Raw genomic sequence first — 21,521 nt, forward strand, 5'->3', positions numbered from 1 at the left:
CGAGCCTGGAGTTAGGACAGTGCTGAAAAGCAACCACTGAGGGGGGCTGAGCTGCTCCCCTGTCCAACTCTGCCCAGGACACCACACGCGGCACACACCACGCTAGCAGAGAGCCTGTCAATCCCAGAGAAAAATGGGAAGAGCTTACCCGCCCTTAACAGCCACTCTCTCCCCCACCTCCTCCTTCCCCTCAGGGCTAAGAAATACGGAACTACGAGAAGACAAAGTGCTTAGAGAACTGGCTGTATTTGACCACACTCGCACAAACGGCTGGAGCCCGACAAGCCAGCGGCTGCAGCCTGCTGCTTGCCAAAGGGGCCCTGCCGCCCTCTGAACGAGCCTTTAGAAGACGAGGTCTCCCCGAAGCAGAGCCGTTATCCTTTCTTCCCTGTCAGAGTCTACTGTGGTGACCGCTGGATTCAACCGCACTGTTTCTCCTCACAGTGTCCTTTTGCCACTGCGTCACAAGCTCTTTTCAACTGAACTTCAGCCTTTTTTCTAAGAGCGAGAGTAAAAAAAGTGTCCTTCTAGGCCCAACGTAAAAATGAAAGCAGCATGGCGAATGCTTTGAAATGCACAAGACCTCCATCTCCAGCGTGTCCCTGGGATCCAGCCACCGGCCATGGCCGGATCTCCGCCCGCTGCCCGCCATGGGCCTGACAAACCGCGGCTGGTCTGCCAGGGGCCAAGGAGGGCCCCGCCCTCAGGGTTCACCGGGCAGTTTTACAAAGCACAAAGCAGCACAGGCCCTGCCCAGCTGCAGACAGGCTTGCGTGCTGCTGTTTTTTTAAGGCACTCTGGACTACATTTCCCTGAGGATCAAGTACAGCAGCGGCCCCCAACCTTTTTGGGGGGGCCGCCCTGATGTATAGAAAAGGTAAAAACCAAGGAGTTAGTCTGTATCATATCCCAAAATGGGTCCAAGCCACTTCTCGACCTTGGCCACAGACATGTTCTTCCTCAGAGCGTAATCCTCAACCTGGAAAAGATGAAAAGCAACTTATTAAACCAAAATGATACAGCTCTTTGAACTGAAGTTTCCACAGGAGTTGCCTGGAAACATTAAGTACCTTCCATTTCTTGTCTTATTAGCAACCTACTGAGTTAAATAGAGGTGGACACTTGTCTATTCACCAGGTTGTCTGTTCTCTGAGCAGGAAAGCAACATGTGGTAAATACCTGAATCTTGGAAGCCAGCTGAGGTGTGAGCCTGTGCATGTGCATGGCCAGGCATGTATGCGTGTGCGAGTGTGTAGGTGTGTGTGGTCTGCGTGTAAACGAGAGGGCCCGAATCAGGGCCATGGGTTGAAACTGAATGAAGGCCTTTGCTGAGATAAATTTGTTCACACTCTCCCTCATGTCTGATTCTCATTCACATGTGAGATACAATAGGTTCCGCAGTTCCATTTAAAACAAGACAGGAAGCCAGATAAGTGAAATGGAGAAGTTACCTGATCCTTGGAAATCTTCCCCACAGCAAAATACTTGGAGTTCACGTTGGAGAAGTAGAGGCCGCACACGGCGGAAGCCGGTGCCATCGCCAGCGACTCCGTTAACCGAATACCTGGAGAGCCACACAGAGCACCGCGAGTGGGCACAGGGCCTCGCAGCCGGCAGGCACCCAGTCCGCCTGATTAGGCAAAGGGGGCGCCCCCGCTGGTACCTGTGTTCCGCTCAATGTCCGCGAGCCTCCACATGGTGAGTTTCTCGGTGTGGTCGGGCTGGCTGGGGTAGCCGGGCGCCGGGCGGATGCCCCTGAAGCGCAGCCTCCGCAGGTCGGTGACGTCCAGCTGTTCCTCGACGCTGTAGGCCCACAGTTCTCGGCGGACCCTCTCGTGCAGCTCCTCTGCAAAGGCCTGGGGCCCGGGACGGGGGGTCAGGCAGAGGCCAGACCCTGGCATCAGCGCTGCCTGCACCCCTCGATCAGACCCCACCAGGCAGCACCCTTTGCCGGAACTGGGTGGGGGACGTCCGGCAGGAGGGCACGGGCGGACTCCTGACTCCTGTGTTGTACTGTTAGCGGCTCTGCCGGCTAAGTTTTGGCCTCACCCTGGGCTCTGAAGTATATCGAATGACCCAAGGATTCTAAGCCTTTTAACATCTACATTTCCTTGAAGATCTCCCTGTGGCCAGAGATGGAAGCCAGCACCGTTCCAGCTGCTTGTTCCTCCACTGTTGGCCTCGGGAAAGGGGAGAGGGCCCCCCACCCCCGCCCGGCCCTCCCCACTCCCTGCAAATGAAGAGGAGGCACCTACAAAGGACACCTCCATTAGAAAATGAGCTCTGAAACACCTGGTTTTAATTTTTCAGGCTCCTCAGGAAAACAACACAATGAAGCCAAGGTTCTAAGGGTGACTTCCAACTGCAGCACCACTAAAGGTGATGTGGGAGAACAATCTGAGAACACACAACTAGAACTAGATTAAAGCCAGCCTCATCTGAGCCTCGCAGCTGCCCAGCGCTCTGGCACCGTCCTGGGCTCCACGGGGCCCTGTCCTCAGAGCCCTGCGGCATCACCTCTGCCAGCCGGTCCCCCAGCGCCTTGGCCATGATGCTGCTGTAGTCGTCACACTGCTCCTCGTAGGCCCGGCTCAGCTCCTCCACCCCGAAGCAGGCGACAGCAAACAGGCCCAGGTAGTCCCGGAGGCCCGAGTGCAGCGGGGCAACGAAGTCCGAGAGGCAGAGGTGCGGCTCTGGGCCGGCGGAGTCCTTCTCGGCCTGCAAGTCCAAGGGGATGGGGGAGGGGCCGTGAGCACGGGTGGGGCGGCACCTACAGCGGACGGCAGCAGACTCTCCCCAGAGGAACACAGGCTTCACGCGGGGATGTCCGTCTGTCCTGCGCACCCTGCTACCCCACCACTTAGCACGGTGCAGAGTGTTCCTCAAAGATTTGTTGAATGAACAAATGAAATGAGATTTTAAAATATGACATGACACATGTAGTCAAGAAACCAGTGAATGTGCCCCTTCACCACGGACCAAACGTTTATTGAAGGCCACACGCACCGCACTAGGAGCTGGAGGCCTGAACATTTATGTAAAAAATATTCAAAATCAACATTATATCCTACACTTATGCTCAGAAGGTGTCCACCAAATATGAGCCTCTGCTTTGCACGAAGGAGTTCAGCACGCTGCCCGGTCAGCCGCGCAGGGGCCGGGACTGCTGCGGAGGGCGTGGGCGGGGCGGGGGGGGGGGCAGCAGCGTTCAGGAGACCCTGGGCCAGCCTGACTCCAAACAAGGAGCTCAGCAGGATTAGCTTCCTCCTTTGACTTGAATCAAAATGCGACTCTCCCACCAGGCCGGGTGCCTCTGCCCTTTTTCATTTTCAGCTGATGACTGACTCTTCCCTGCCACTGAACTGACAAATAAGTCCTTAATATTTCACGATCAGTAATTTTACTGGGTATATACACAGCTAATAACTAGTATTTGTTGAGTGTGCTTACTACATGCCAGGCACACAACACCATCGGCTCCACATTGCAGATGAGAAATCTGCGGCAGCCAGAGCTTGATTAACCAGCTCAGGCCAGAGGGTGGCAGGCCCGGGGTCTGATACCACCTCCAACGCTCCTGACCGCTACACAGCACTGCTTAGCGCTGATCAGTTAACAAACAAGGGGCCGACCCAGAAGCTTAGAAACAGTGTGCTCGCAGGGGCTGTGAACAAGCGGAGAGCCAACACTGGGCAGAGATGGCACAGGTACGGCATTTGACGACATGTGGAGACGTCACGGAGCCCAGACCAGCCACGCGGGCAGGGGCCGCCCCAGATGTGCTCTGCCATCGGTCAGTGGCTCTGTGCCAAAGAGGGAGACACAAAACTTCCAGGCACAGGGACGGCCAAGCCAGACTGCACGACCACACTCCAGAGGGGCTGGGTCTGAGCTACTCAGCACAGACTCCCAGGGCAGGAAGTCGCTGCAGCCAGAACTGTCCAGAAATACCTATCTGAGTAGGTAACAGATGCATGTTGACGAGTCATACATAAAATGTCCTAACACAGTCCACCATAGACTGCCTGGATACAAATGGTTCTGGACATAAAAAGAGCTCAGAGGACACGGGACCTGAAGGATGAAAAACTGGACCAGGACAGGCCTCTGACCCGTGTTCCACTTGAAAAAGAAGAGCCAACAGCTCCCTAGAGGGGAGGGGCTGGGGCCAAATGGGAGACCGACCCCGCCTGTGTTCGCAGTGTCTGAGGCCGAGGGCAGACTGACGATGTGGCCACCCTTGCTCACCATGCTTGGTGCTGTTCGATGTCCTCAACTTAAGAATCTCTTCAGATGTTGTTAAGAGTAAAAATATTTGTCATTATGAATGATATTGTGGTTATGATTAAAAGCAACACTATCACTTCTAAAGGACTAAAATGGTAGTGAAACTGCAAGAATTTACTGCAACCCTTAGTAATAACTCTGGTGAATTCTGGTTCCAATTCTTGATTAAGACAATTTTTTTTTTTATAGCAGCTAGAGGGACGTGCCTACAGTATCCGCACTTTGGAAGGTGGGGGCACATGAGAGGAGGCCGCGTGGAGATGAGCCTGTTCTCCCGATGCCACAGGAGCCGGTGCTGTGGCAGAACAGCCACGGGAGTGAGGACGGGCGGGGCTCTCCCCTCCAGGCCGTGGACTCAGCACACTCTCCACCACCTTCGTTTTCTCCTCTGCAGAACAGGCACGTACGCTGCCCGAGAACAAGGCTGTGTGGGAATTAAACAAGATGGTCCATCCAGGGCCCTGCAGGACCCGGCACCTGGTGCACATTCAGCGAAGCTTTGCTCCCGCCTGTCTCCCCTTGAAGAGAAAGTCACCAGCCCGTCTCAACGACATGTGTACAAGCTGCTGCGCGTGACCACAGAGGCGGCAGCAGGCTTCGCACCCACGGCCTGACTCATCGGCGGACCCTGCACTCCAGCCTTCTCTCCATGTCCTCACGGAGGCCTCGGGCTCAGGCCTGGGGTTGGTCATTTGGGGTGAGGTGGGGCAGAGCTGTCGTTCATACAAAACTCAGATGTACTTAATTCTCATTTACGTTCTTTCAGTGCTTACACCGACAGCAGAAGCCCCTTGCGCGCGGCCCGGCCCTGCATACCTGTTGCCTCAGCCCATAAAAGGTGGCTACGGGCTGCGTAGCCCGGGGGTCGGAGCCCGCTGCGTACAGGTGGATGTCGTCCTGGACGCTCTGCGCCGGCCAGAACCCAACCACGCCCCTGGCCTGCAGCTTCTTCTCTCTAATCAGGGCTCTCAGCATGTTCTGGGCATCCTCATAGACTTTTCTGGCCTCTTCGCCTATTAGGAAAATACTGTAAGAATTCACTTAAAGATGTCAGTAACGAGCGAACGCTTCCTTAAATCCACCACCCTCCAGTCATTTTCTCACCCCTCTTTCCCCCCGAGAGGCTTTCTCAGCGCTTGTGTCACACAACCCAGGGTGGAGCAGTGGGCGGTGCCCAGTCTGTCTCCCCAGCACACGCTGCTTCGCCCCCCCTTTAGTGAGGGCAGAGCGCCAAACCTGTGGCTCCCAAAGCAGTCTGCCACCGGGGCGGGGGGGAGGCGCAGAGCAGGCCGAGCCCTTGCACACCACTGCCCCTCGCACACACACGGCCCCCAACCTCACAGGGATCCCTGTGGACGAGCAGCAGGTTGGGGAGCCTTCAGAGGCCTTGGCGATGCACTTGGAAGGCAGCCTGGCCCCTAGGGCCCCCTCCCCCAGGTTTCCAGCTCTGCATGTGACCCTGAGCTGCCCCCCCCTCGGTAAGGGCCCGGCGGAGTCTTTAGTCCTCTGTGAAGGGTGTGGTCTGCCCGGCGTTTTCTTGGCCACTCCAGTGCTCGCCTGTGGTCACTCAGGAGCAGGTCAGGAGGAGAACCTCCCTCCGCCTGCTGCAGCCCTGGCTCTCAGAGCCGCTGGGCCACATGGCAGGGCCCCTCCGGGAAGCGGGCAGGGCTGGTTCCTCAGGCCCCTCTTAGCCCTCGACCTGCCCTCCTCTCTCCCAGGCCCCTCCATCCGGCTCTGCTCTGTTACCAAATCCTCTGAAGGCCTCAGCGTTTGAGCCCTTGTTCCTGGGGGTGGGCTGGACTCACCCACTTCGCCAGCTTATCTCCCCAAATGCCCCTTCCCCACCAAGGCACCGGGCGCAAAGGACGACTTGCAGTCTGTACGTCAGCACGTCTGTGCCCTCATACCGTCTCCCCTGCCGTAATGTCCTTTCCGTCAACACCGCCTCCCGGCCCCAGTCCCAGCCTCAGTAGCCCTCACTTAATCTTCAAAAATCAGCCCAAACACCATCTCCTCCAAGAAGCCTCCCCTGTCCTCCCAGGCCGAAGTCGACCTCATTTTCTTGTGTCCACAGAAACCTCGGTGCCCCTTCACTGTGGCTGCACCAACCAGCCAGGTGCCGGGGGCAGGAATGACACTGTCTTCTCCGTTGTAGCCCCAGTGCCCGGCGCAGAGCCCGGCATGAAACTGATGTCAAACATTTACTAAAGAATGGGTACACAAACTGTCAAATTTAGTGGATAAATAAGAACCGTTAAAGAGCTGAGAAGATAAAACAGTATCTTATGTTATATGATAATAAACTGTATCCTGCATAATCCAAACCACTGCACACTATCTATTCTCATCTTTGAAGTCCCAGAACTGTGTGTCCCTATCAGAGAAGGAAGGAGGAAGCCCCGAACTAACCTACGGTCTTGTCGTTAAATATCTTGGGAAAGCCTCGGTTCGGGTACTTGCCCCGGAGCTGCCACACATCAAAGAAAGGCTTCCAGTCAATGTAGTCCACCAGCTTCTGCAGGTCATAGTCTTCAAAGACCCGAGTCCCGAGAAACATGGGCGCCACTGCAGGAGAGAGGTACCGATGCCGACACCGGGCGGGCCTGGGCCGAGCGCCCGTGCGCGGCCTGCCTGCCCCGCGCCTCCCGGCCGGCCCTCTCCCGCGCGGCCGGCACCCATGCTGCGCCTCCGTGCTGCCACCCGTAGGAGTGGTTTCACAAAGAGGAGAACTTTAAATTGTCATGGAGAATGAGTCATTCCACAGTCAAACTTAAATAAAACCGTTCTCCCATGTAGCCATAGACTACATCGCCTTGGAAACCTCCCTCAACCCCTCCACCCCCACCCTGCCCAAGAAAAAAGAGAGACTTGGGATAATCTTCACATGCACAAATGAGAACAACACTGCAATAAAGAGCACTGTAGAGAGACATGAATATAAAGTTTAAAGATGTCAAACAATAGTTTATACCACCTACTGCTCCGTATGCACATAGCCTCCCTGGACACCAAGAGCAGCGATACTGTCCCCCACCCTCAGGCCTGTGGGGGGGTCAGGCCAAGGTCCAAAGTGCCAGCTCCACTGCCACTTCCCAGCCCTCCTATCCTCAGTTTCCTGCCCGGTAAACAGGGGTCAGAAGGAGTGTGTTTCCCCTTCTAGGGGAACAGGAGTCTCAGGAGTGTGTTCCTCTCACTGGACAGTGAAAGTAAGAGGTGAAAGTACAGGGCAAGCACGGGGAGCTTCTTAACTCTCGCTGGAATCTACCTTTCCATACATGTTCACAGTAACTCTTTCCCGTTTACTTCTGGTCATCTTTTTCCTATTTAAGATGAGCCTTCTTTGTCTGGTAACTAAAAGGAAACTACAGACAGTCTCCCAGGAAAGTTTCCTTTTGCCTGGAAAGGCAGGGGGGCTGTCCGGCCACACATCGGTCTTGCGTAAGCTTGTCTTCCAGAGTTTCTACTCTGTTGGAGGTTTAACCACCACATAACTTGAGAAGAGGCCCCCCTCCCCCCTTTCACTGACTCCCTGCAGCGACCCTACGACCGTGCTGCCCTCGCAAACGTGTCTGAAGACGGGACCTCCAGGCCAGTGGCCTCGGGCATGAGAGGTGAACAGAAAACAGTAGTTTGAACCAGATGGTGATTTCTGGTTTTCAAAGATTTACGCATATTATTTCATCCTCACATTTCCACACGGTAACTCCTTTTTTTACCCATCAGAAGATGCTCAAGATCACACAATGACACAGAGCCAGGAGCCACTTTGGGACCAAAACCAGGATTCCAACTCCCCCTAAACCTCTCTCAGCTCAGCACTTCCAATTTCATTCTCTCAGCTCTGCTGAGCATGGGCAATGGAAGCTGATTTGAGGTGGTACCTTGAAAATATGGATTTAATTAACATAACCCCTGTTCATCTGTCTCGGTTTTGCATTTATATCTCATGACTCTCTATGTCAAAGCACCTTACACACTTTATTCCCTCGTGAACACCCACTTAACGCAAGAAAGGTGGCTAGGAATACAAAAGGAAGGAAACCAAATAAAGGAAATTAAGAGAGAATGAGAAAGAGTGGACAAGAAACAGGAGAGCCTGCTTTGCTGAAGTGTTTAAAGGTCTGCTCAACGCGAGGGCGTTTCCCATTCCAGAGCATCCCGCCGGCGCCTGGGCCTGCCTGGGACGCACGCCAGTGCCGCGACGGGGCCACCAGGCAGGCCTGCAGAGCCTGCTTCGCTCGCGCGCAGCACGGAGGACGGGGCCCAGGGCTCAGAAGGCGGATCAGAGGCAGAGTCCTGCCACCTTCCAAGCTCTTACCCCACACGGCAGCGGGGGTCACAGCACACTCGTTAGAGTTGTGTCCAGGGCTTGGAGCCGCTCCGGGTCCCCTCTGAACAGCGTTTGGGGCTCCACACAGGGGACCCGTGCGCTTGTATTTCCCGTCATCACTATCACTCATCATCATACTGGACACAATTAAGGGTCTCTAACTGCCTGTTCGATTCTGTACCCAAGTGAACGCAGATGGCCCTTCAGCCCCCAGCTGCCACCTGCAGCCTTTCCCTACGCAGCCGCCAACAGACCTGGGGGAGGCTCGGACAGCCAGTCAATATGGAAACTGTTTTTTCTAGCTTGACTCAAGGTTAAGTATCTTCTCTCCTATGAAAAAAAAAAGTTATTTAGTCAGAGACTCTTAGGTTTTCAGCTGCTACTACAAAAATGTGTCCAAGAAAGCCAGTATATAAGTTTTGCAAGAAAACTCTTTTATTAACGAGAATTCATATCCTGAAATACTCTTCCTTTTCCATCGAATATGGCTTCACATTAGTACTAGAACATTAGAGAGTAAAGATTCAATAAACACCTACTAAATATTGATACATAAATAGGAGGTGGGCCTGCAGTGTCTACAGCCTGTACTTTGTAACAGCCAGGGGGCGGGCAGCTAATGGGCCTGCTGTCCACAGCCCAGAGGACCAGAAGGCAGAACTGAGAACTACGACACCATAGACTGCGGGCTCCCCCAAGGGGAGGGGAAGCCGACCAGTGTCTGGGGGGAGCCAACAGCTCCGAAACACCCGTTTTCTTCATGGTGCTTGTTATCCCACTTTGACCTGCCTCGCCAATCCCCCAAATGCACCCCCATACAACACTCAGTAGGAAGATAACCAGAAAGAAATACAAGCCCAATGACTTCTAAGGAGTAGTTATGCCTACTCCCCACGGGTCCTTGAAGGCCCCCGGGAGAAGGACAGGACACACTGCCGTGCACGGTCAGTGCTGGGCAGTCAGGGAGAGAGGCTCACAATAGTTCTAACGTCTTCGTTCTCTTCCACTGTCTCCTCAAGAACAGACAAGGATCTGCGGTGTCCTCTCTGCACTGTTTCAGTTCCTATCTCCCTGCTGGCTATGAGCTCATGTTTTATTCATTCCCATAACTCAGGCATCTAGCACGGCACCTAACACCTACTGCGTACTACCCAATTCATGTTTGGAGGAATAAAAAAATTAATTTTAATATAACCAAGAATTATTGGAAACTCAGACACTGAAGAACTCTGACTTGAACTAGAAAATAGGACTTCTCTAAAATGTTTCGGAACCTTTGTCCTTCTCAAAACAGTGAAGTCACATTAAAAACCGTAGGGTCGTTTTATTACCCAAACAAGCGGTGACTGTTTTTGTTTCTTTACCTTGAGAGACTCATAGTGGTCCTGTCTAATATCTTCATACTCTTCTGTGATCTCCTCGAAGTACTCGTCTTTTTGATTCTCATCTAATAATTGAGAACACTGAAAACACAAGATAGAAGTCAGTAATAGCTACAGTGCAGCAAAGGAGGTGAAATGTGCAACACTGGTTGGTTCTAGTGACACCTTCTTCAGGAAGCTTTCCTGTGTTTCCTCTCCCTTCACCTGCCTGGCGGTGCAATAAAGGGTTAACTCGCTAGGAGGTTCGGATCTTACACATTCCAAAACAAACAAACAAACAACAACAAAAACGGGCCCCTGCAACACCCTGTCTGATAAGAGTGCCTGCAACCCAACCCTGAGCCTTGGTCCACACCAGACACATTACGCTAACATGTGATGTGCGTGCGGGGGCACCTGGCTCATGCTGCACCTGCCTGGCCCGGGACGGGGTGCCCAGGTGACTGATGCCAGTAAAAGCCTGAACGCCAGGGTTCAGGGGAGCCTCCCTGGTTGTCACTGCCTGTACCTGCTGTTGTGTACCACTAGGGACAGAGTTAAGGTCCTTATGACCCCATGGGGAGAGGACATGGGGAAACTCGTGCCTGGTCTTTCCTGGATTCTACTCTAGGCATCTTTTGCCCTTGCTAACTTTAATCTGTATCCTCTCACAGTAATAAACCAGGACTGTGGGTATAACAGTGTTTTAAGTTCAGTGAGTCCTTCTAGCAAGTTAAGAAAAGTGAGGGTGGTCTTGGGGACTCACAACACGCTAACTGGGCAGCTGGTTAGTGTTTCGAAGATGCTCTGTTCATCTCTCCATCCCTGCGCTTATCACAGGCTTGGCATCTGCCGTGTTTGTACCTCCCCTCCTAGAGGACAAACCCTCTGAGGTGGACTGTGGCCCTGTTCACAGCTCAGTGCCTGGCATGTGCAAGGTGCATCCTCCTAAGTGTTTGCTGAAGGAAGGAGGCTGATCTTCACAGTCAGCCCTGAGCTTCTGCTAAAATAAGAATGGAAACCAGTCATCTGAGAAATGCGAGGCTACTCAGTAAATTGTGAAACTGGGATCAGCTGAATACTCTTCATGGCGATGATTACCAAGTTGGTAGAAGGGCTACCACAAAAACTCCAAGTAAATTTATTTAAAAAGGGAGAAATTACTGCTACTGATCACATCAGTTCAAAAACCACAACACTCCCATCTCTGGATCTTCCAGCGGAATTTCCTAACAGTCAAAACAGCAAGAAATTCGACAGCATCACCTGAAGTGGAGGAAGTGAGGCTGGATGATGGCTAGAGGGACCCCAGCTTTAATGCCCAGAATTCTCCATGATCTTGCTAAGTATCTCTACCAACAATCTGACTGCCTCTGAGTTAGTATAAAACTGTATTGCTTTATCAAGGAACATCCCATAATCAGATGAGGCCTTGGTGGCAAGCCTAAAAATGGGCTCTCAAACGGTATGCACCGCCCCGAGTACTTGCCCGCCTCGCATGAGCCCCCCTCGGTGAAGTCCTCATGCCCCAGCAGAGCTAAAAGACAGTAGGAACGGCGCTTCTGCTCCCAAGCCGCCCCCACGTACGCATGTGTTCTGCCCGATTTTAAACTCTGAGAAAGCAAAACCCTAACCTCTGAAGAACCTGACGGTGCCGGACATGGGTCCTGGGTGGAAGCACCCACGGCTAGCAGTCGGTGGGCACCGCCACACCCCTGCAGAGCCCCTGTTCCCAGAGCACAGTGACAAGCTCCACCCTGTCCAGTCTGGTTTGTCCATGGAAACAAGTTCATGGCCAATTACATGGGAAAGAAAGGGGCATCCTCAGGTCTAAACATCCAACTGTTACGTGTGCCACGTTTTGGAATCTTTCAAGTGCACGAGACAGTGACTCAGAGTGTGGGCCTGTGCCACACTCACTGCACTTGGATCAAGAAACTGAACTGACAGTCACCCTGAACAGCTACACCACTGATCCTGACACATGTCACTAGCCATTACTGATTCCTCATCAGACTTATGTTTGAGTAATTTCAAAAGGTGGACGCACTGCCCTGGCCGGTGTTGCTCAGGTGGTTGGAGTGTTGTCCCATGAACCGAAGGGTCCCCGATCGGGGCACATGCCTGGGTTGCGGGTTTCATCCCAGATCAGGGCATGAGCAAGAGGGGGGATTGATGTTTCTCTCTCTCTCCCCCCTACTCTCCTTCTTCTCTCTCTAAAAGCAACAAAAAGGTGCCCTTGGGTGAGGCGGGAAAAAGGGGGCCGCTTCTTGTAGCCCAGGGGAAGGGCTGAGCACCGTGGGCGTCTTGCTGGCCCAAAGAGCGAGGAGCACAGGCGCCCACGCGCTGGCCCCTGCGGCTCTCAGGCCGGCCACCCACTTTAGCTCTTCAAGGTGGTGAAGGAGTCTGTCCTCCACACGGAAACAAGGGGCCGACTCCTTCCCGCTGAAGGCCCTCCCCTAATGTAGGGGTGGTGGTGTCACTGCACTCAAGACAGGTCCAGAGCGTGGCCTGCAAATGGAAAATGGTTGGCCTAGAGCAAGACCAACTGCATCAAACCCCAGACCTGCCTCCTGACGGATGTGCAGCCTCAAGGAGTTACTAACTTCTTCATCCCTGTTTCCTTATCTCTAAAAAATAGACAGTGAAGGTATCTACTTCATGAGGGTCCAAGTAGGAACCCATGCAAAACGTTTAGCACAGTGCCTGGCACACTGCAAGTTTTTAGTAATCTTAGCAAGTCTAACTTTGCTTTCATATCAGTCAATTCACAGATCTGAAAGAACTCCTTTGGAAAATAGCTCAGTAAACGTGGCCGCCGAGTCCGACTGTGAGCTCACCCCGCACCTTGGCAACTCCCTTCGCCTGCGAGGCGTGGAGGCTGGACCAGACAAGCGGTGTGTGACTCGAGCTCCTGCGCTGAGAACTGGGGCAGGATGAAGGGTGGCGGGGCGGCTCTTGCCGGTGCCACACCGAGTTTCCGGGTGAGAACAAGGCTCCTGGGGCTAAAACAAACTTGGAGACTGTTGGACACACGGTCACGCAGCCACCTTCCTGCTCTCCGAGCCTGTCATTTAGTGAAAACAATAAAAGCTGCCACAAGAGAGGGTTTTAGGCTTCACGGATGGAGACAAGGAGGAAACAACACTGAGGTGAGTTGCTGATTGCATTCACTAAGAAAAGAACCTACTACTCTGGGTTCTGAACATCTAGTGAATGTCATTCTTTTTTTTTTTTTACATTAACAAAAAATTATTATTTGAGAGAGAAGAGAAGGGAGGGAGATAGAAAGAGATGGAAGTACCGATCAGAGACAGAAACATCAAGAGGCAGATGTTGCCGTCTGCCTCTGGCACACACCCTGGTGAGGCAGAGCACAGAGCCCACAGCCCCGGCGTGTGCCCTCCTCGGGAACCGAACCGGCGACCTTTGGGTGGCAGGACAACGCCTGACCAACTGAGCCAGGGCAGATGAATGTTTTTCCGTCTTAGGTAGGGTCATCTGGCTCATTCCAGGTTAAATGTTTTTTGATCTGGAAACAGGACATTTAAAAAATCCTACATTCCTCTAGCTCAGGCGGGGAGCTAGGGAAGCATCCGTCCCTGTCTATAAATGTCTCTCAGTGGCTGAGAGCGCTGTCTCTGGGTTGAAGTCCAAGCCAGCGGTGTCTTGGTCCCACCATTCCTGCTGCTCAGACCAGCGCTCTTGCTGCCATTCAGGTGGTGGACTCTGAAAGCCCAGTGCACACTCAGTGCCCCCCTTCCAGCGACTCACACGATGGCAGGGACACCATCAGAAGGCACAGGCCATTTTTTTCACATTTTTAATACAACTGGACAAAAATAAACGGACCTTAGGCGATACCCCGGACTCCCACGGCTCTCTGTCCTCCCCCCGATCATGCCGAGCAAGGTGAGGCCCCATACTCACCACCACCACGCTCTTGGACGCGTCCAGGACGTGGATCACGGGCGCACTGTACTTCGGGGCGATTTTAACTGCTGTGTGGGTTCTGAAAATGGAGGCCAGAAGAAAACACATCCATGAGTGCTGATGGCTCCCGCTCAACCCTCGCTCAGAGCTGTCAGAGGTACTGTGTTTCCACAGTGCTTTCCAGAGAAAGATTCAAGGTACTTACATATATTGGACTTCAAAATTCCCTTGTAAAACAAGGATGACTTTCTCCCACCCTGAGATGGGGGAGGACAGGGCGTTGGCCCGAAGTCTGTGGCAAAGACGAGAGACTCTGCCCTCGGCCCTCTGCAGCGGGCGGGGCACAAGCCTGCGGCCTCCTGAGCATGAGCTGCCTCGCTCAACCACCCAGTCCAGGCAATGACACTGCAGCGTCAGGAAGGGCACGTTGAGTATCCTCCTCCAAATAAGCTGGGGTACCAGCCAGGGCCCCTGGGGCACCGGGCACCAGGCAGGACGCCACTCCCTGCTGTTGCACCCTGTCCCTGGGAGTCGCCACCATGCCCTGGCCCAGCCCCACCTTGTACTTGTAGAAGGAACCTCAGGCCCCAAGGAAATTCAACAGCAAATACCATAGAGAGGCAAAAGCAACAAAAATATTTCATAGCAACACTGGCTCAGCCCAAACCCCTATCCCTGACCTTGAAAATGTTAGTGCTGGCAAAGATCCTTTAACCCTTTAAATTACCTAAGTGCAAAACAAACTGCCCTGATTAAGGATGTTTATAGCAACAACAGAAGCCACACATGTGCTATTTCACTTACTGCATAACACAGTAACATGAGAACTGACAAGGCATCACCCTCCCTACCAGGGTGAAACCAGGGCCCGAAGCCCCCCTTCGGTGCTGGCGGCCACGGCCCCCACCGGCACACAGCGCTTGCCACCGCCTCTCCTTCCTTCGGCCCTAAAGCAGCAGCCCTCTGCCCCCGTTTTGTGTTCTTCCCCTCAACTAAACACAGGCATGTTGTGTTCTTCCCCTCAACTAAAATATATTTGCATTTGCAACAATGTCCAGAATATGTGAGAAAAAAACAAAGAACAACCTGTTTGCCATAATTCTATTTTTTAAATAAACTGACATTAGCCCTGGGTGGTGTGACTGAGCGCCAGCTGGCAAACAGAAAGGTCGCTTGTTCGATCCCCCGTCAGGGCACAAGCCTGGATTGCTGCCAGGTCCCCAGTGGGGGACACGCAAGAGGCAACCACACATCGTTGTTTCTCTCCCTCTCTCTAAAAAGTAAATAAATATTTAAAAAACAAAAACAAAAACCAAATACTACCATACTCAATCAGCCCCACCCAACCACGCTCACGTGTGTTTCTGAAGAGTCAGCGAGGACCCCAGGAGGCACACGTGGCAGCGCCAGCACTGGCCGCGGGGAGGGGCGAGGTGGCGCCAAGGGGGCAGGGGGAGACCAGACTTTACTTTCACTCCCCTACACTGTTTGACATGTTCTGCTAAGTGTGGATCCTTCAGGTGATTTTTGAAAACCGAGAGGGAGTTAAAAGTGCAGTGCATGTGAGTGTTTTTCTTAGGCTTCTCAGAGAAGACTCTAAAAATTCCTTCTAAACAAGGCAGAGAAAGCTACTCCCTGACCCCTTGGTATGCACATCTCCGTACATACACAGGAAGCGAAGGACTGAAGTCCCAGCCACAAGAACTGGGCTACCCTGGCAGGTTCCAGCCTGAGGAGGTGACTGCAGGGGGCGGGGCTGGGGACGGAGCCGCAGGCCCCAGGCCAAGGTCCTGGAGCAGCCAAAGAACCCCCTGCCTTCTGAGGACGTTTGGTGCCCACTGTGCGCTCGGGGACCCAAGGCTCTTGTGTATCCCACGAAGGGGAAGGTGTTCAAACAGCAGGGAAAGTTATGAGAAAGAAACTGCTTCCAGTTTCAAAATAGAGGACAAGTCAGACTCCACTTGCTTCCCCTTCTTCAGAAGGTCAGCTCCTGAACATACAAATAGACGTCGGCAGAAATTCTGCAGGAAGTTCCTCCAGAAACATTGTCTTAAGCCTGATGTACTTAGATGATATTTCTCTTAACGAGAACCAGTATGACTTTAAAATTTAAAATCAACACAATTAATATTTATTACACATCCAAGGGTTCTCAGCGCAGCTCTGGCCATCCTCTCTGATGGTCCTCTGGGCAAGAGCACTGAGAGGCAACTGATGGGCCCCACTGTTTGAGTGAGAGTATAAATCAAAAGCAAAGTGCTGCTTTCCAACGTAAAACTGACGCAGCTAGATGAGCACAGGCACGAGATCCGAGCCTGCTCAGGCAGCGAGAGTGCTCTTGGTTTCCTGGTACAATAATAAGGCATCGATTCCACTTTCTCCTAGGCTCCCATTTGTGCAGGCCTGTCCAGCTGGACGAAGACACCTCTCTGAAGCCTGAAAAAACACCGAACGCTGGCCTCTCCCCGCTCCCGCCCCCGCCCCCGCCCCCCAGGAGCACAGGGCAATGCTGAGGCTGAGCGGCACCCGCCCCGCCCCTGCGCAGCCTCTCATGCACACGGGCCCCGCCCCTGCACCGCCTCTCATCCACACGTTAGACGGAGGTCTTCATCTCCTGTACTTGCCACGAGGGCACGACAGTGCTAACCTCGGAAAATCACCTTTAAACTCTGAAAAAGAACAGGTACTCCAAACATTTATTTCAGGTCATATCCTATCCCAAAGCTAAGTTAGTGTTTCGTATAAATGCAGCATGACCAAAACTTCAAATGCGATGAGAAAAATGAGAGAAAGGGAAAATAAAGATGGGAAATTAAGATGCAATCAGGGTAAAATTAGCATATAAAATTCATTCCATGAAACCCAGTGCACAGGCCTGAGCACTAAGCTGCCCTACAGTCAACTCAAAGGAAAATCACATCAGTTCTGAGTCAGCACCTTACTTCCTAACAATTTTTAAAAAATCAGAAAATTACCTCTAGCTTTGAGCAATGTGATGTCCTGTTGAATTATTATTCACAAAAAAATAGAATAAATGAAAAAGACATTTTACAACCGTTGGCTTTAAAATGGTTAAAAGCTGAGCGCTGACCGCCAGGCTCACACCCCTGAGAAGCTAACAGGGCCAGGTTTCCACCAAGTCCTTTCTACTTTGTGATACCAAAACCGCCGGCCACACACACAGAACATTCAGTTTTCTATTCTCTCACAGCTACAGATTAAACGGGGACATTCCAAGTGTATTTCCACCGCAAGTCTGTATAACCTCTTGACCTCTCCAAGGGCCTGTCCAATAGACAGCCTTAAGCCTCCTTCCAAGTGTCTCAGGTAGACGACTCTAATTCTGTGATGCTACCACGGGCCACCGAGGGTGGAAAAGCCACGGTGGCCCAGTGGTGTCACGGCCCCTCAGGGGTCTGCCCTCATGACAACCTGGATGTCCTGAGCTGCCATCTGCTCAAATGCAGCCAGCAGAGGAAAGCCCTGGAGCGCAGCCGAGTCTCAGCAGGCCTGCAGCGGGGGACACCCAGGCCCCAGAGGGCGTCTGAGGCATCCAGGCTCCGCAAAGCTCTCTGGCACAGCGGCCTCTGCTACTGGGTAGGTTTCTACACAGATGCAAGAACCTCTAACCATGAAGGAGGAGACTGATAAATCAGACTTCACAAACATTAAGAATTTTTGTTATCCAAAAATACCACTAAGACAGCAAAAGGCAAGCCATATCAGAAGAATCTATTTGTAAAATATATTTTGTATAAAGAGCTTGTACACAGTATTAATAAAGAATACATACGAATCAATAAAAAAGGCAGACTACCCAATTTAAAAAAAGACTTAAAAAGCATACTCAAATGGTTAAAAAAAGGTCAAAGACATGAAAAATCATCATCAGTCAGCAGAGAAATACAAATGAAAATCATGTCAAGATACATACACAGAAAAATGGGTAAAATGGAAAGCGATGGGGAATAGCTGAAAATCTCATGACTGCTGGTGGGAACTGCAGGTTGACAGAATCGCTTTGGGAAACCGCCTGGCAAGCTCTACCGCAGATGACCATATGTGTACCTCACGAGCCAGCAAGTTGGCTTCAGGACAGAGATACAGACATAGCAACATTCTGTGTAATAGGCCCAAACTGTAAAAACCAAGCAATGTCCGACAGTAGCACGGATAAGAAATGAGACGTAGTATATTATACAATGGACCATTAAACCACAGCAGGAGAGGATAACTATTGTAACAACAAGTTTGGGCCTCAGGCAGGCACAGAAGGGTGCATGCAGCGGGGGACAAGGCTGGGGTGCAGGCAAAACCAGCTGATGGTGACAGAGATAGAACAGTGGTTACTGCCATTGGAAAGGAACCCTGTGAAGTTCCTGATGCCATTAATGTCCTATTTCTTGATCTGGGCGTGTTACAGGGGTGGCTTCATTTTTGTACAAATCAATCAAGCTATGCACCTATGATGTACGTATGTCCTTTCTGCATGACTGTTAGACTTCAGTGAAAGTGCTCACTTAAATGCAAGGGCTTGATGAAGTGACACTTCAGGGCTGAGACACCCACTGTCACAACTTCTGAATGGAGTCAGGCCTGGGAATCTACAACGAAGCTCTCGAAGGCTGCGGCCGAGTCTGTTTTCCAAAGGCGAAGCGAGCCCCGCAGTGGAGAGAGGGGCGGTCCCTGGAAGCACTGAGGCCAGCTTTTGTTTCCCAGTAACGTTCCAGAAACTGCAACGGGCATGGGAGGAAACAGAACCAGAGAGGACAGAGCTCTTGGGCCAAAACACTACAGAGCTGGAAGAAACCTGGGGGTCCTGGGTCCCAGCTCTCTGTCCTTGGGTAGGGACACAGTCACTGGCCCCCAGATGATGAGAACAGGCCTTCACAACAGCATGAAGAGCTAGTGTGTGATTTCTGATCTGATATACCAGCTCAGAGCTGTTAAGAGGCATTTATGGCTAATTTTTGCCTATAATGTATCTTGAGAGGTTACTCGTTGCTTCTGAATGTTTTTTAAAAACCTCTTTAATCTGGTGACTCTCGCTTGGTAAGAGAGATGAAAGAATGGACTATTTGGAAATGTTCCAATTTGCACAAGTAATGTGGTTTGCTGACCTGAACTTCTGAGTGGGACCCTACCATACAAAATGTCCTTATGTTGGAAGAAATCAGCATCACATTTACATAATTCATAATGCATTTCATCACATTTGCTCACTTACTCTATTTTATAACCGTGGTTTTATAAGATAGTTCATTCTGACAGTAGTCTGCAGATTCTCTCACCACTCTCTTTACTAAGCTAGTAAGTATTCCCACCACCATCAACGGTTACCCAAGACCGTGCTTGCTGAAACCCCCACCGTCTGTGGTCGGTCACACCCCTGGGGAACAACGTCCCCGGCGTCCTAGTGAAGAAGTCCTTCGTGGAAAAGCAAACCCTGTTTTCTGCTGTGAGCAACAGCCACACTACTGAGTCCTCAAGTATGAAAGCAGTTACTGGATAAATGACATATAACACTCTGACTCTCATGAAAATGATCCCTTCAGATTATAAATGTTAATCTGGCAAGGCCATGGATCCCAGTTTTTGGTCAAACACCAATCTTGATGATTCTGTGAGGATATTTTTAGATGTGATTCACATTAACATCAGTAGGTTCTGGACAAAGCAGACCACCTTCCACAACGTGTGCCGGCTCTGTCCACTCCGTTAAGGACGGGACAAGAAAAAACTGAGGTGCCCCGAGGAAGGACGTCTGCCCCTCAGACAGCACCGCCTTGCCAGCTCCAGCCTGGTCCCCAGCTGCCCACCTGCCCCGAAGACTCCATGCTCAGCAGCTCCCATAAGCCCACGAGCCAATTCTAAAATTGGTCCCTCTCTGTGCTTGCGTCTCCGTCTCTGTCTCTGTCTCTGTCTCTCTCGTTTCTCTGGAGAACCCTGACTAATGCAATGGCTCGACATACATGCCTCTAGTGTGAAAGGAACTCTGCGGTATCTCCTGCCAAACCTTGACTGCATGCTTTGTGGGACTGTCAAGTTCAACGCTCCACTGGGCATTACTCCCTGACAAAGGGAACGTATGGAGCATAATGAAAATGGCATGAAAAGCCTAATACACGAAGATGGTCTGTTAAGGTACGTAACCCTCCGTCTTCTCAGATCGCCTGCCTGCCATCTGAATAAAGCGCCCATAAAGATTCAATCAAAAAAAAAAAAAAAAAAGCCTAATACACATAATAATCAATACATTTCTCATCAAATATTGTTATGATCATGACCCCAGGAAAAATCTGACAAACTGAGCAATGATCATGTGACCAAATCCGAACTATCTCCTAAATTGTCTAAGCCAAAGCTTCATCTTTTCAAAAACACCATCTCAAAGTGAGCGTTTGGTTCCTTCTCGCTTTCGGTCGCCACTATCACAAGGCTGGATTTTCATCAAGGGAACCTGTAATTATTCCATCAGATGCCGGCTTCAAGACAGAGAGTGGCTCAAGTTCATGTCATGTCTTTGTGCCAAAAACACAGCTTCTCCACTTAGTTTGATTTGGAGAGGACTAAGTATTCGTTATAAATCTCAGGAGCTGAATGGCCAGTGGGAGGGCTGAGGAAGGGGCTGTTTCAGCGGGGACCCCAAAGGCCTCCCAGAGTGCCCCAAGAGCGCTCCTCCTGCCCAGGGGAAGGCAGGGGAGTGCGCGTGCTTGTATGCGAGAGGCCAATGCACTGAGAAGTGTAAGGAACAACCCCTGGCCTGAGCACGGCCCTCAGACACCAGCACTCCCGCGACACAAAGTGAAGCACGAACTCGTGAGCATGACTCACCGCGAGGTAGTTGCCCCTCCAATCAGCAGCGGGACCTTTATACCTAATCTCTCCATTTCCTTGGCAACAAATATCATTTCATCCAGTGAAGGAGTGATGAGACCTGAGAGGCCAATGATATCTATTGTTTAAAAAAAGAAAAAAAGGACAAATTAGAAGGAGGATGACAGAAAAGGAAGAAAGTATGAAGAGTCATTTAAAAAACTTTTGTAATAAAGACCATAAGATATAATATGAATTCCCAATTTCTAATTCTAAGAAAGCTTTTCTGACTGGGGGTTTTAATTTATTATTTGCTTTTGTCAGTAAATATGATTTGTAACTTAAAGTTGCAATACTAGACTTGCCATGGTTTTGGTAAGTCATGCAATAGAATAAATGTTTAGTTAGGTCCCACACTTGAATGTGTCACAATGTGTCAAGAAACATAAACACGACACACAGAAAAAAGCCTAATACAACTTCATTCTCTCATAAGAAAGCCGTCTCCACTCCCATCTTCAGGGCGGGACAGCAGCTTCGCGCCCCATTCACCTCTGCAACCTCCACTACGAACGGCACTGAAAGCAGCCCCGCGCGGAGCTGGCCCTCCGCTGCCTGCCTGCCCCCACGCCTTCCCGCCTGTGCTGGGGCGCACCAGTCACCCACGGGCAGGCGCTGCGGAGATGCCCGCAGGCTCCCTTGCTCCGTACCTGCTTTGTGGTCAAGAGCCGCTTTCAGTATCTTATCGCAGGGAGTCATGACTCCTAAGTCAATAACTCTGAGGTACAGAAATG

The 21,521-nt window shown here is 51.6% G+C and overlaps 1 protein-coding gene across 2 annotated transcripts in view; it reads right to left on the reverse strand.

Annotated features, from left to right (window-relative positions):
- Positions 1 to 246: 246 nt before the first annotated feature.
- MTR (5-methyltetrahydrofolate-homocysteine methyltransferase) overlaps positions 247 to 21,521 on the reverse strand; it is a 96,454-nt gene continuing 75,179 nt past the window's right edge. For both annotated transcript variants that reach the window (XM_054584724.1, XM_054584716.1), the window contains exons 23-33: positions 21,438 to 21,505; positions 20,746 to 20,866; positions 13,909 to 13,990; positions 9,982 to 10,080; positions 8,872 to 8,947; positions 6,697 to 6,852; positions 5,104 to 5,300; positions 2,518 to 2,718; positions 1,664 to 1,856; positions 1,452 to 1,564; positions 247 to 979 (exon numbers count right to left, since the gene is read on the reverse strand). In XM_054584724.1, the coding sequence (XP_054440699.1) occupies positions 893 to 979; positions 1,452 to 1,564; positions 1,664 to 1,856; positions 2,518 to 2,718; positions 5,104 to 5,300; positions 6,697 to 6,852; positions 8,872 to 8,947; positions 9,982 to 10,080; positions 13,909 to 13,990; positions 20,746 to 20,866; positions 21,438 to 21,505 (1,393 nt within the window). In that variant the 3' untranslated portion in view covers positions 247 to 892. The remainder of the gene's footprint in view (positions 980 to 1,451; positions 1,565 to 1,663; positions 1,857 to 2,517; positions 2,719 to 5,103; positions 5,301 to 6,696; positions 6,853 to 8,871; positions 8,948 to 9,981; positions 10,081 to 13,908; positions 13,991 to 20,745; positions 20,867 to 21,437; positions 21,506 to 21,521) is intronic.

Source organism: Pteronotus mesoamericanus, unplaced genomic scaffold (genome assembly GCF_021234165.1).
Source record: "Pteronotus mesoamericanus isolate MK-2021 breed Mesoamerican mustached bat unplaced genomic scaffold, CSHL_Meso_final contig_120, whole genome shotgun sequence".
In the NCBI taxonomy this organism is placed as follows: domain Eukaryota; kingdom Metazoa; phylum Chordata; class Mammalia; order Chiroptera; family Mormoopidae; genus Pteronotus; species Pteronotus mesoamericanus.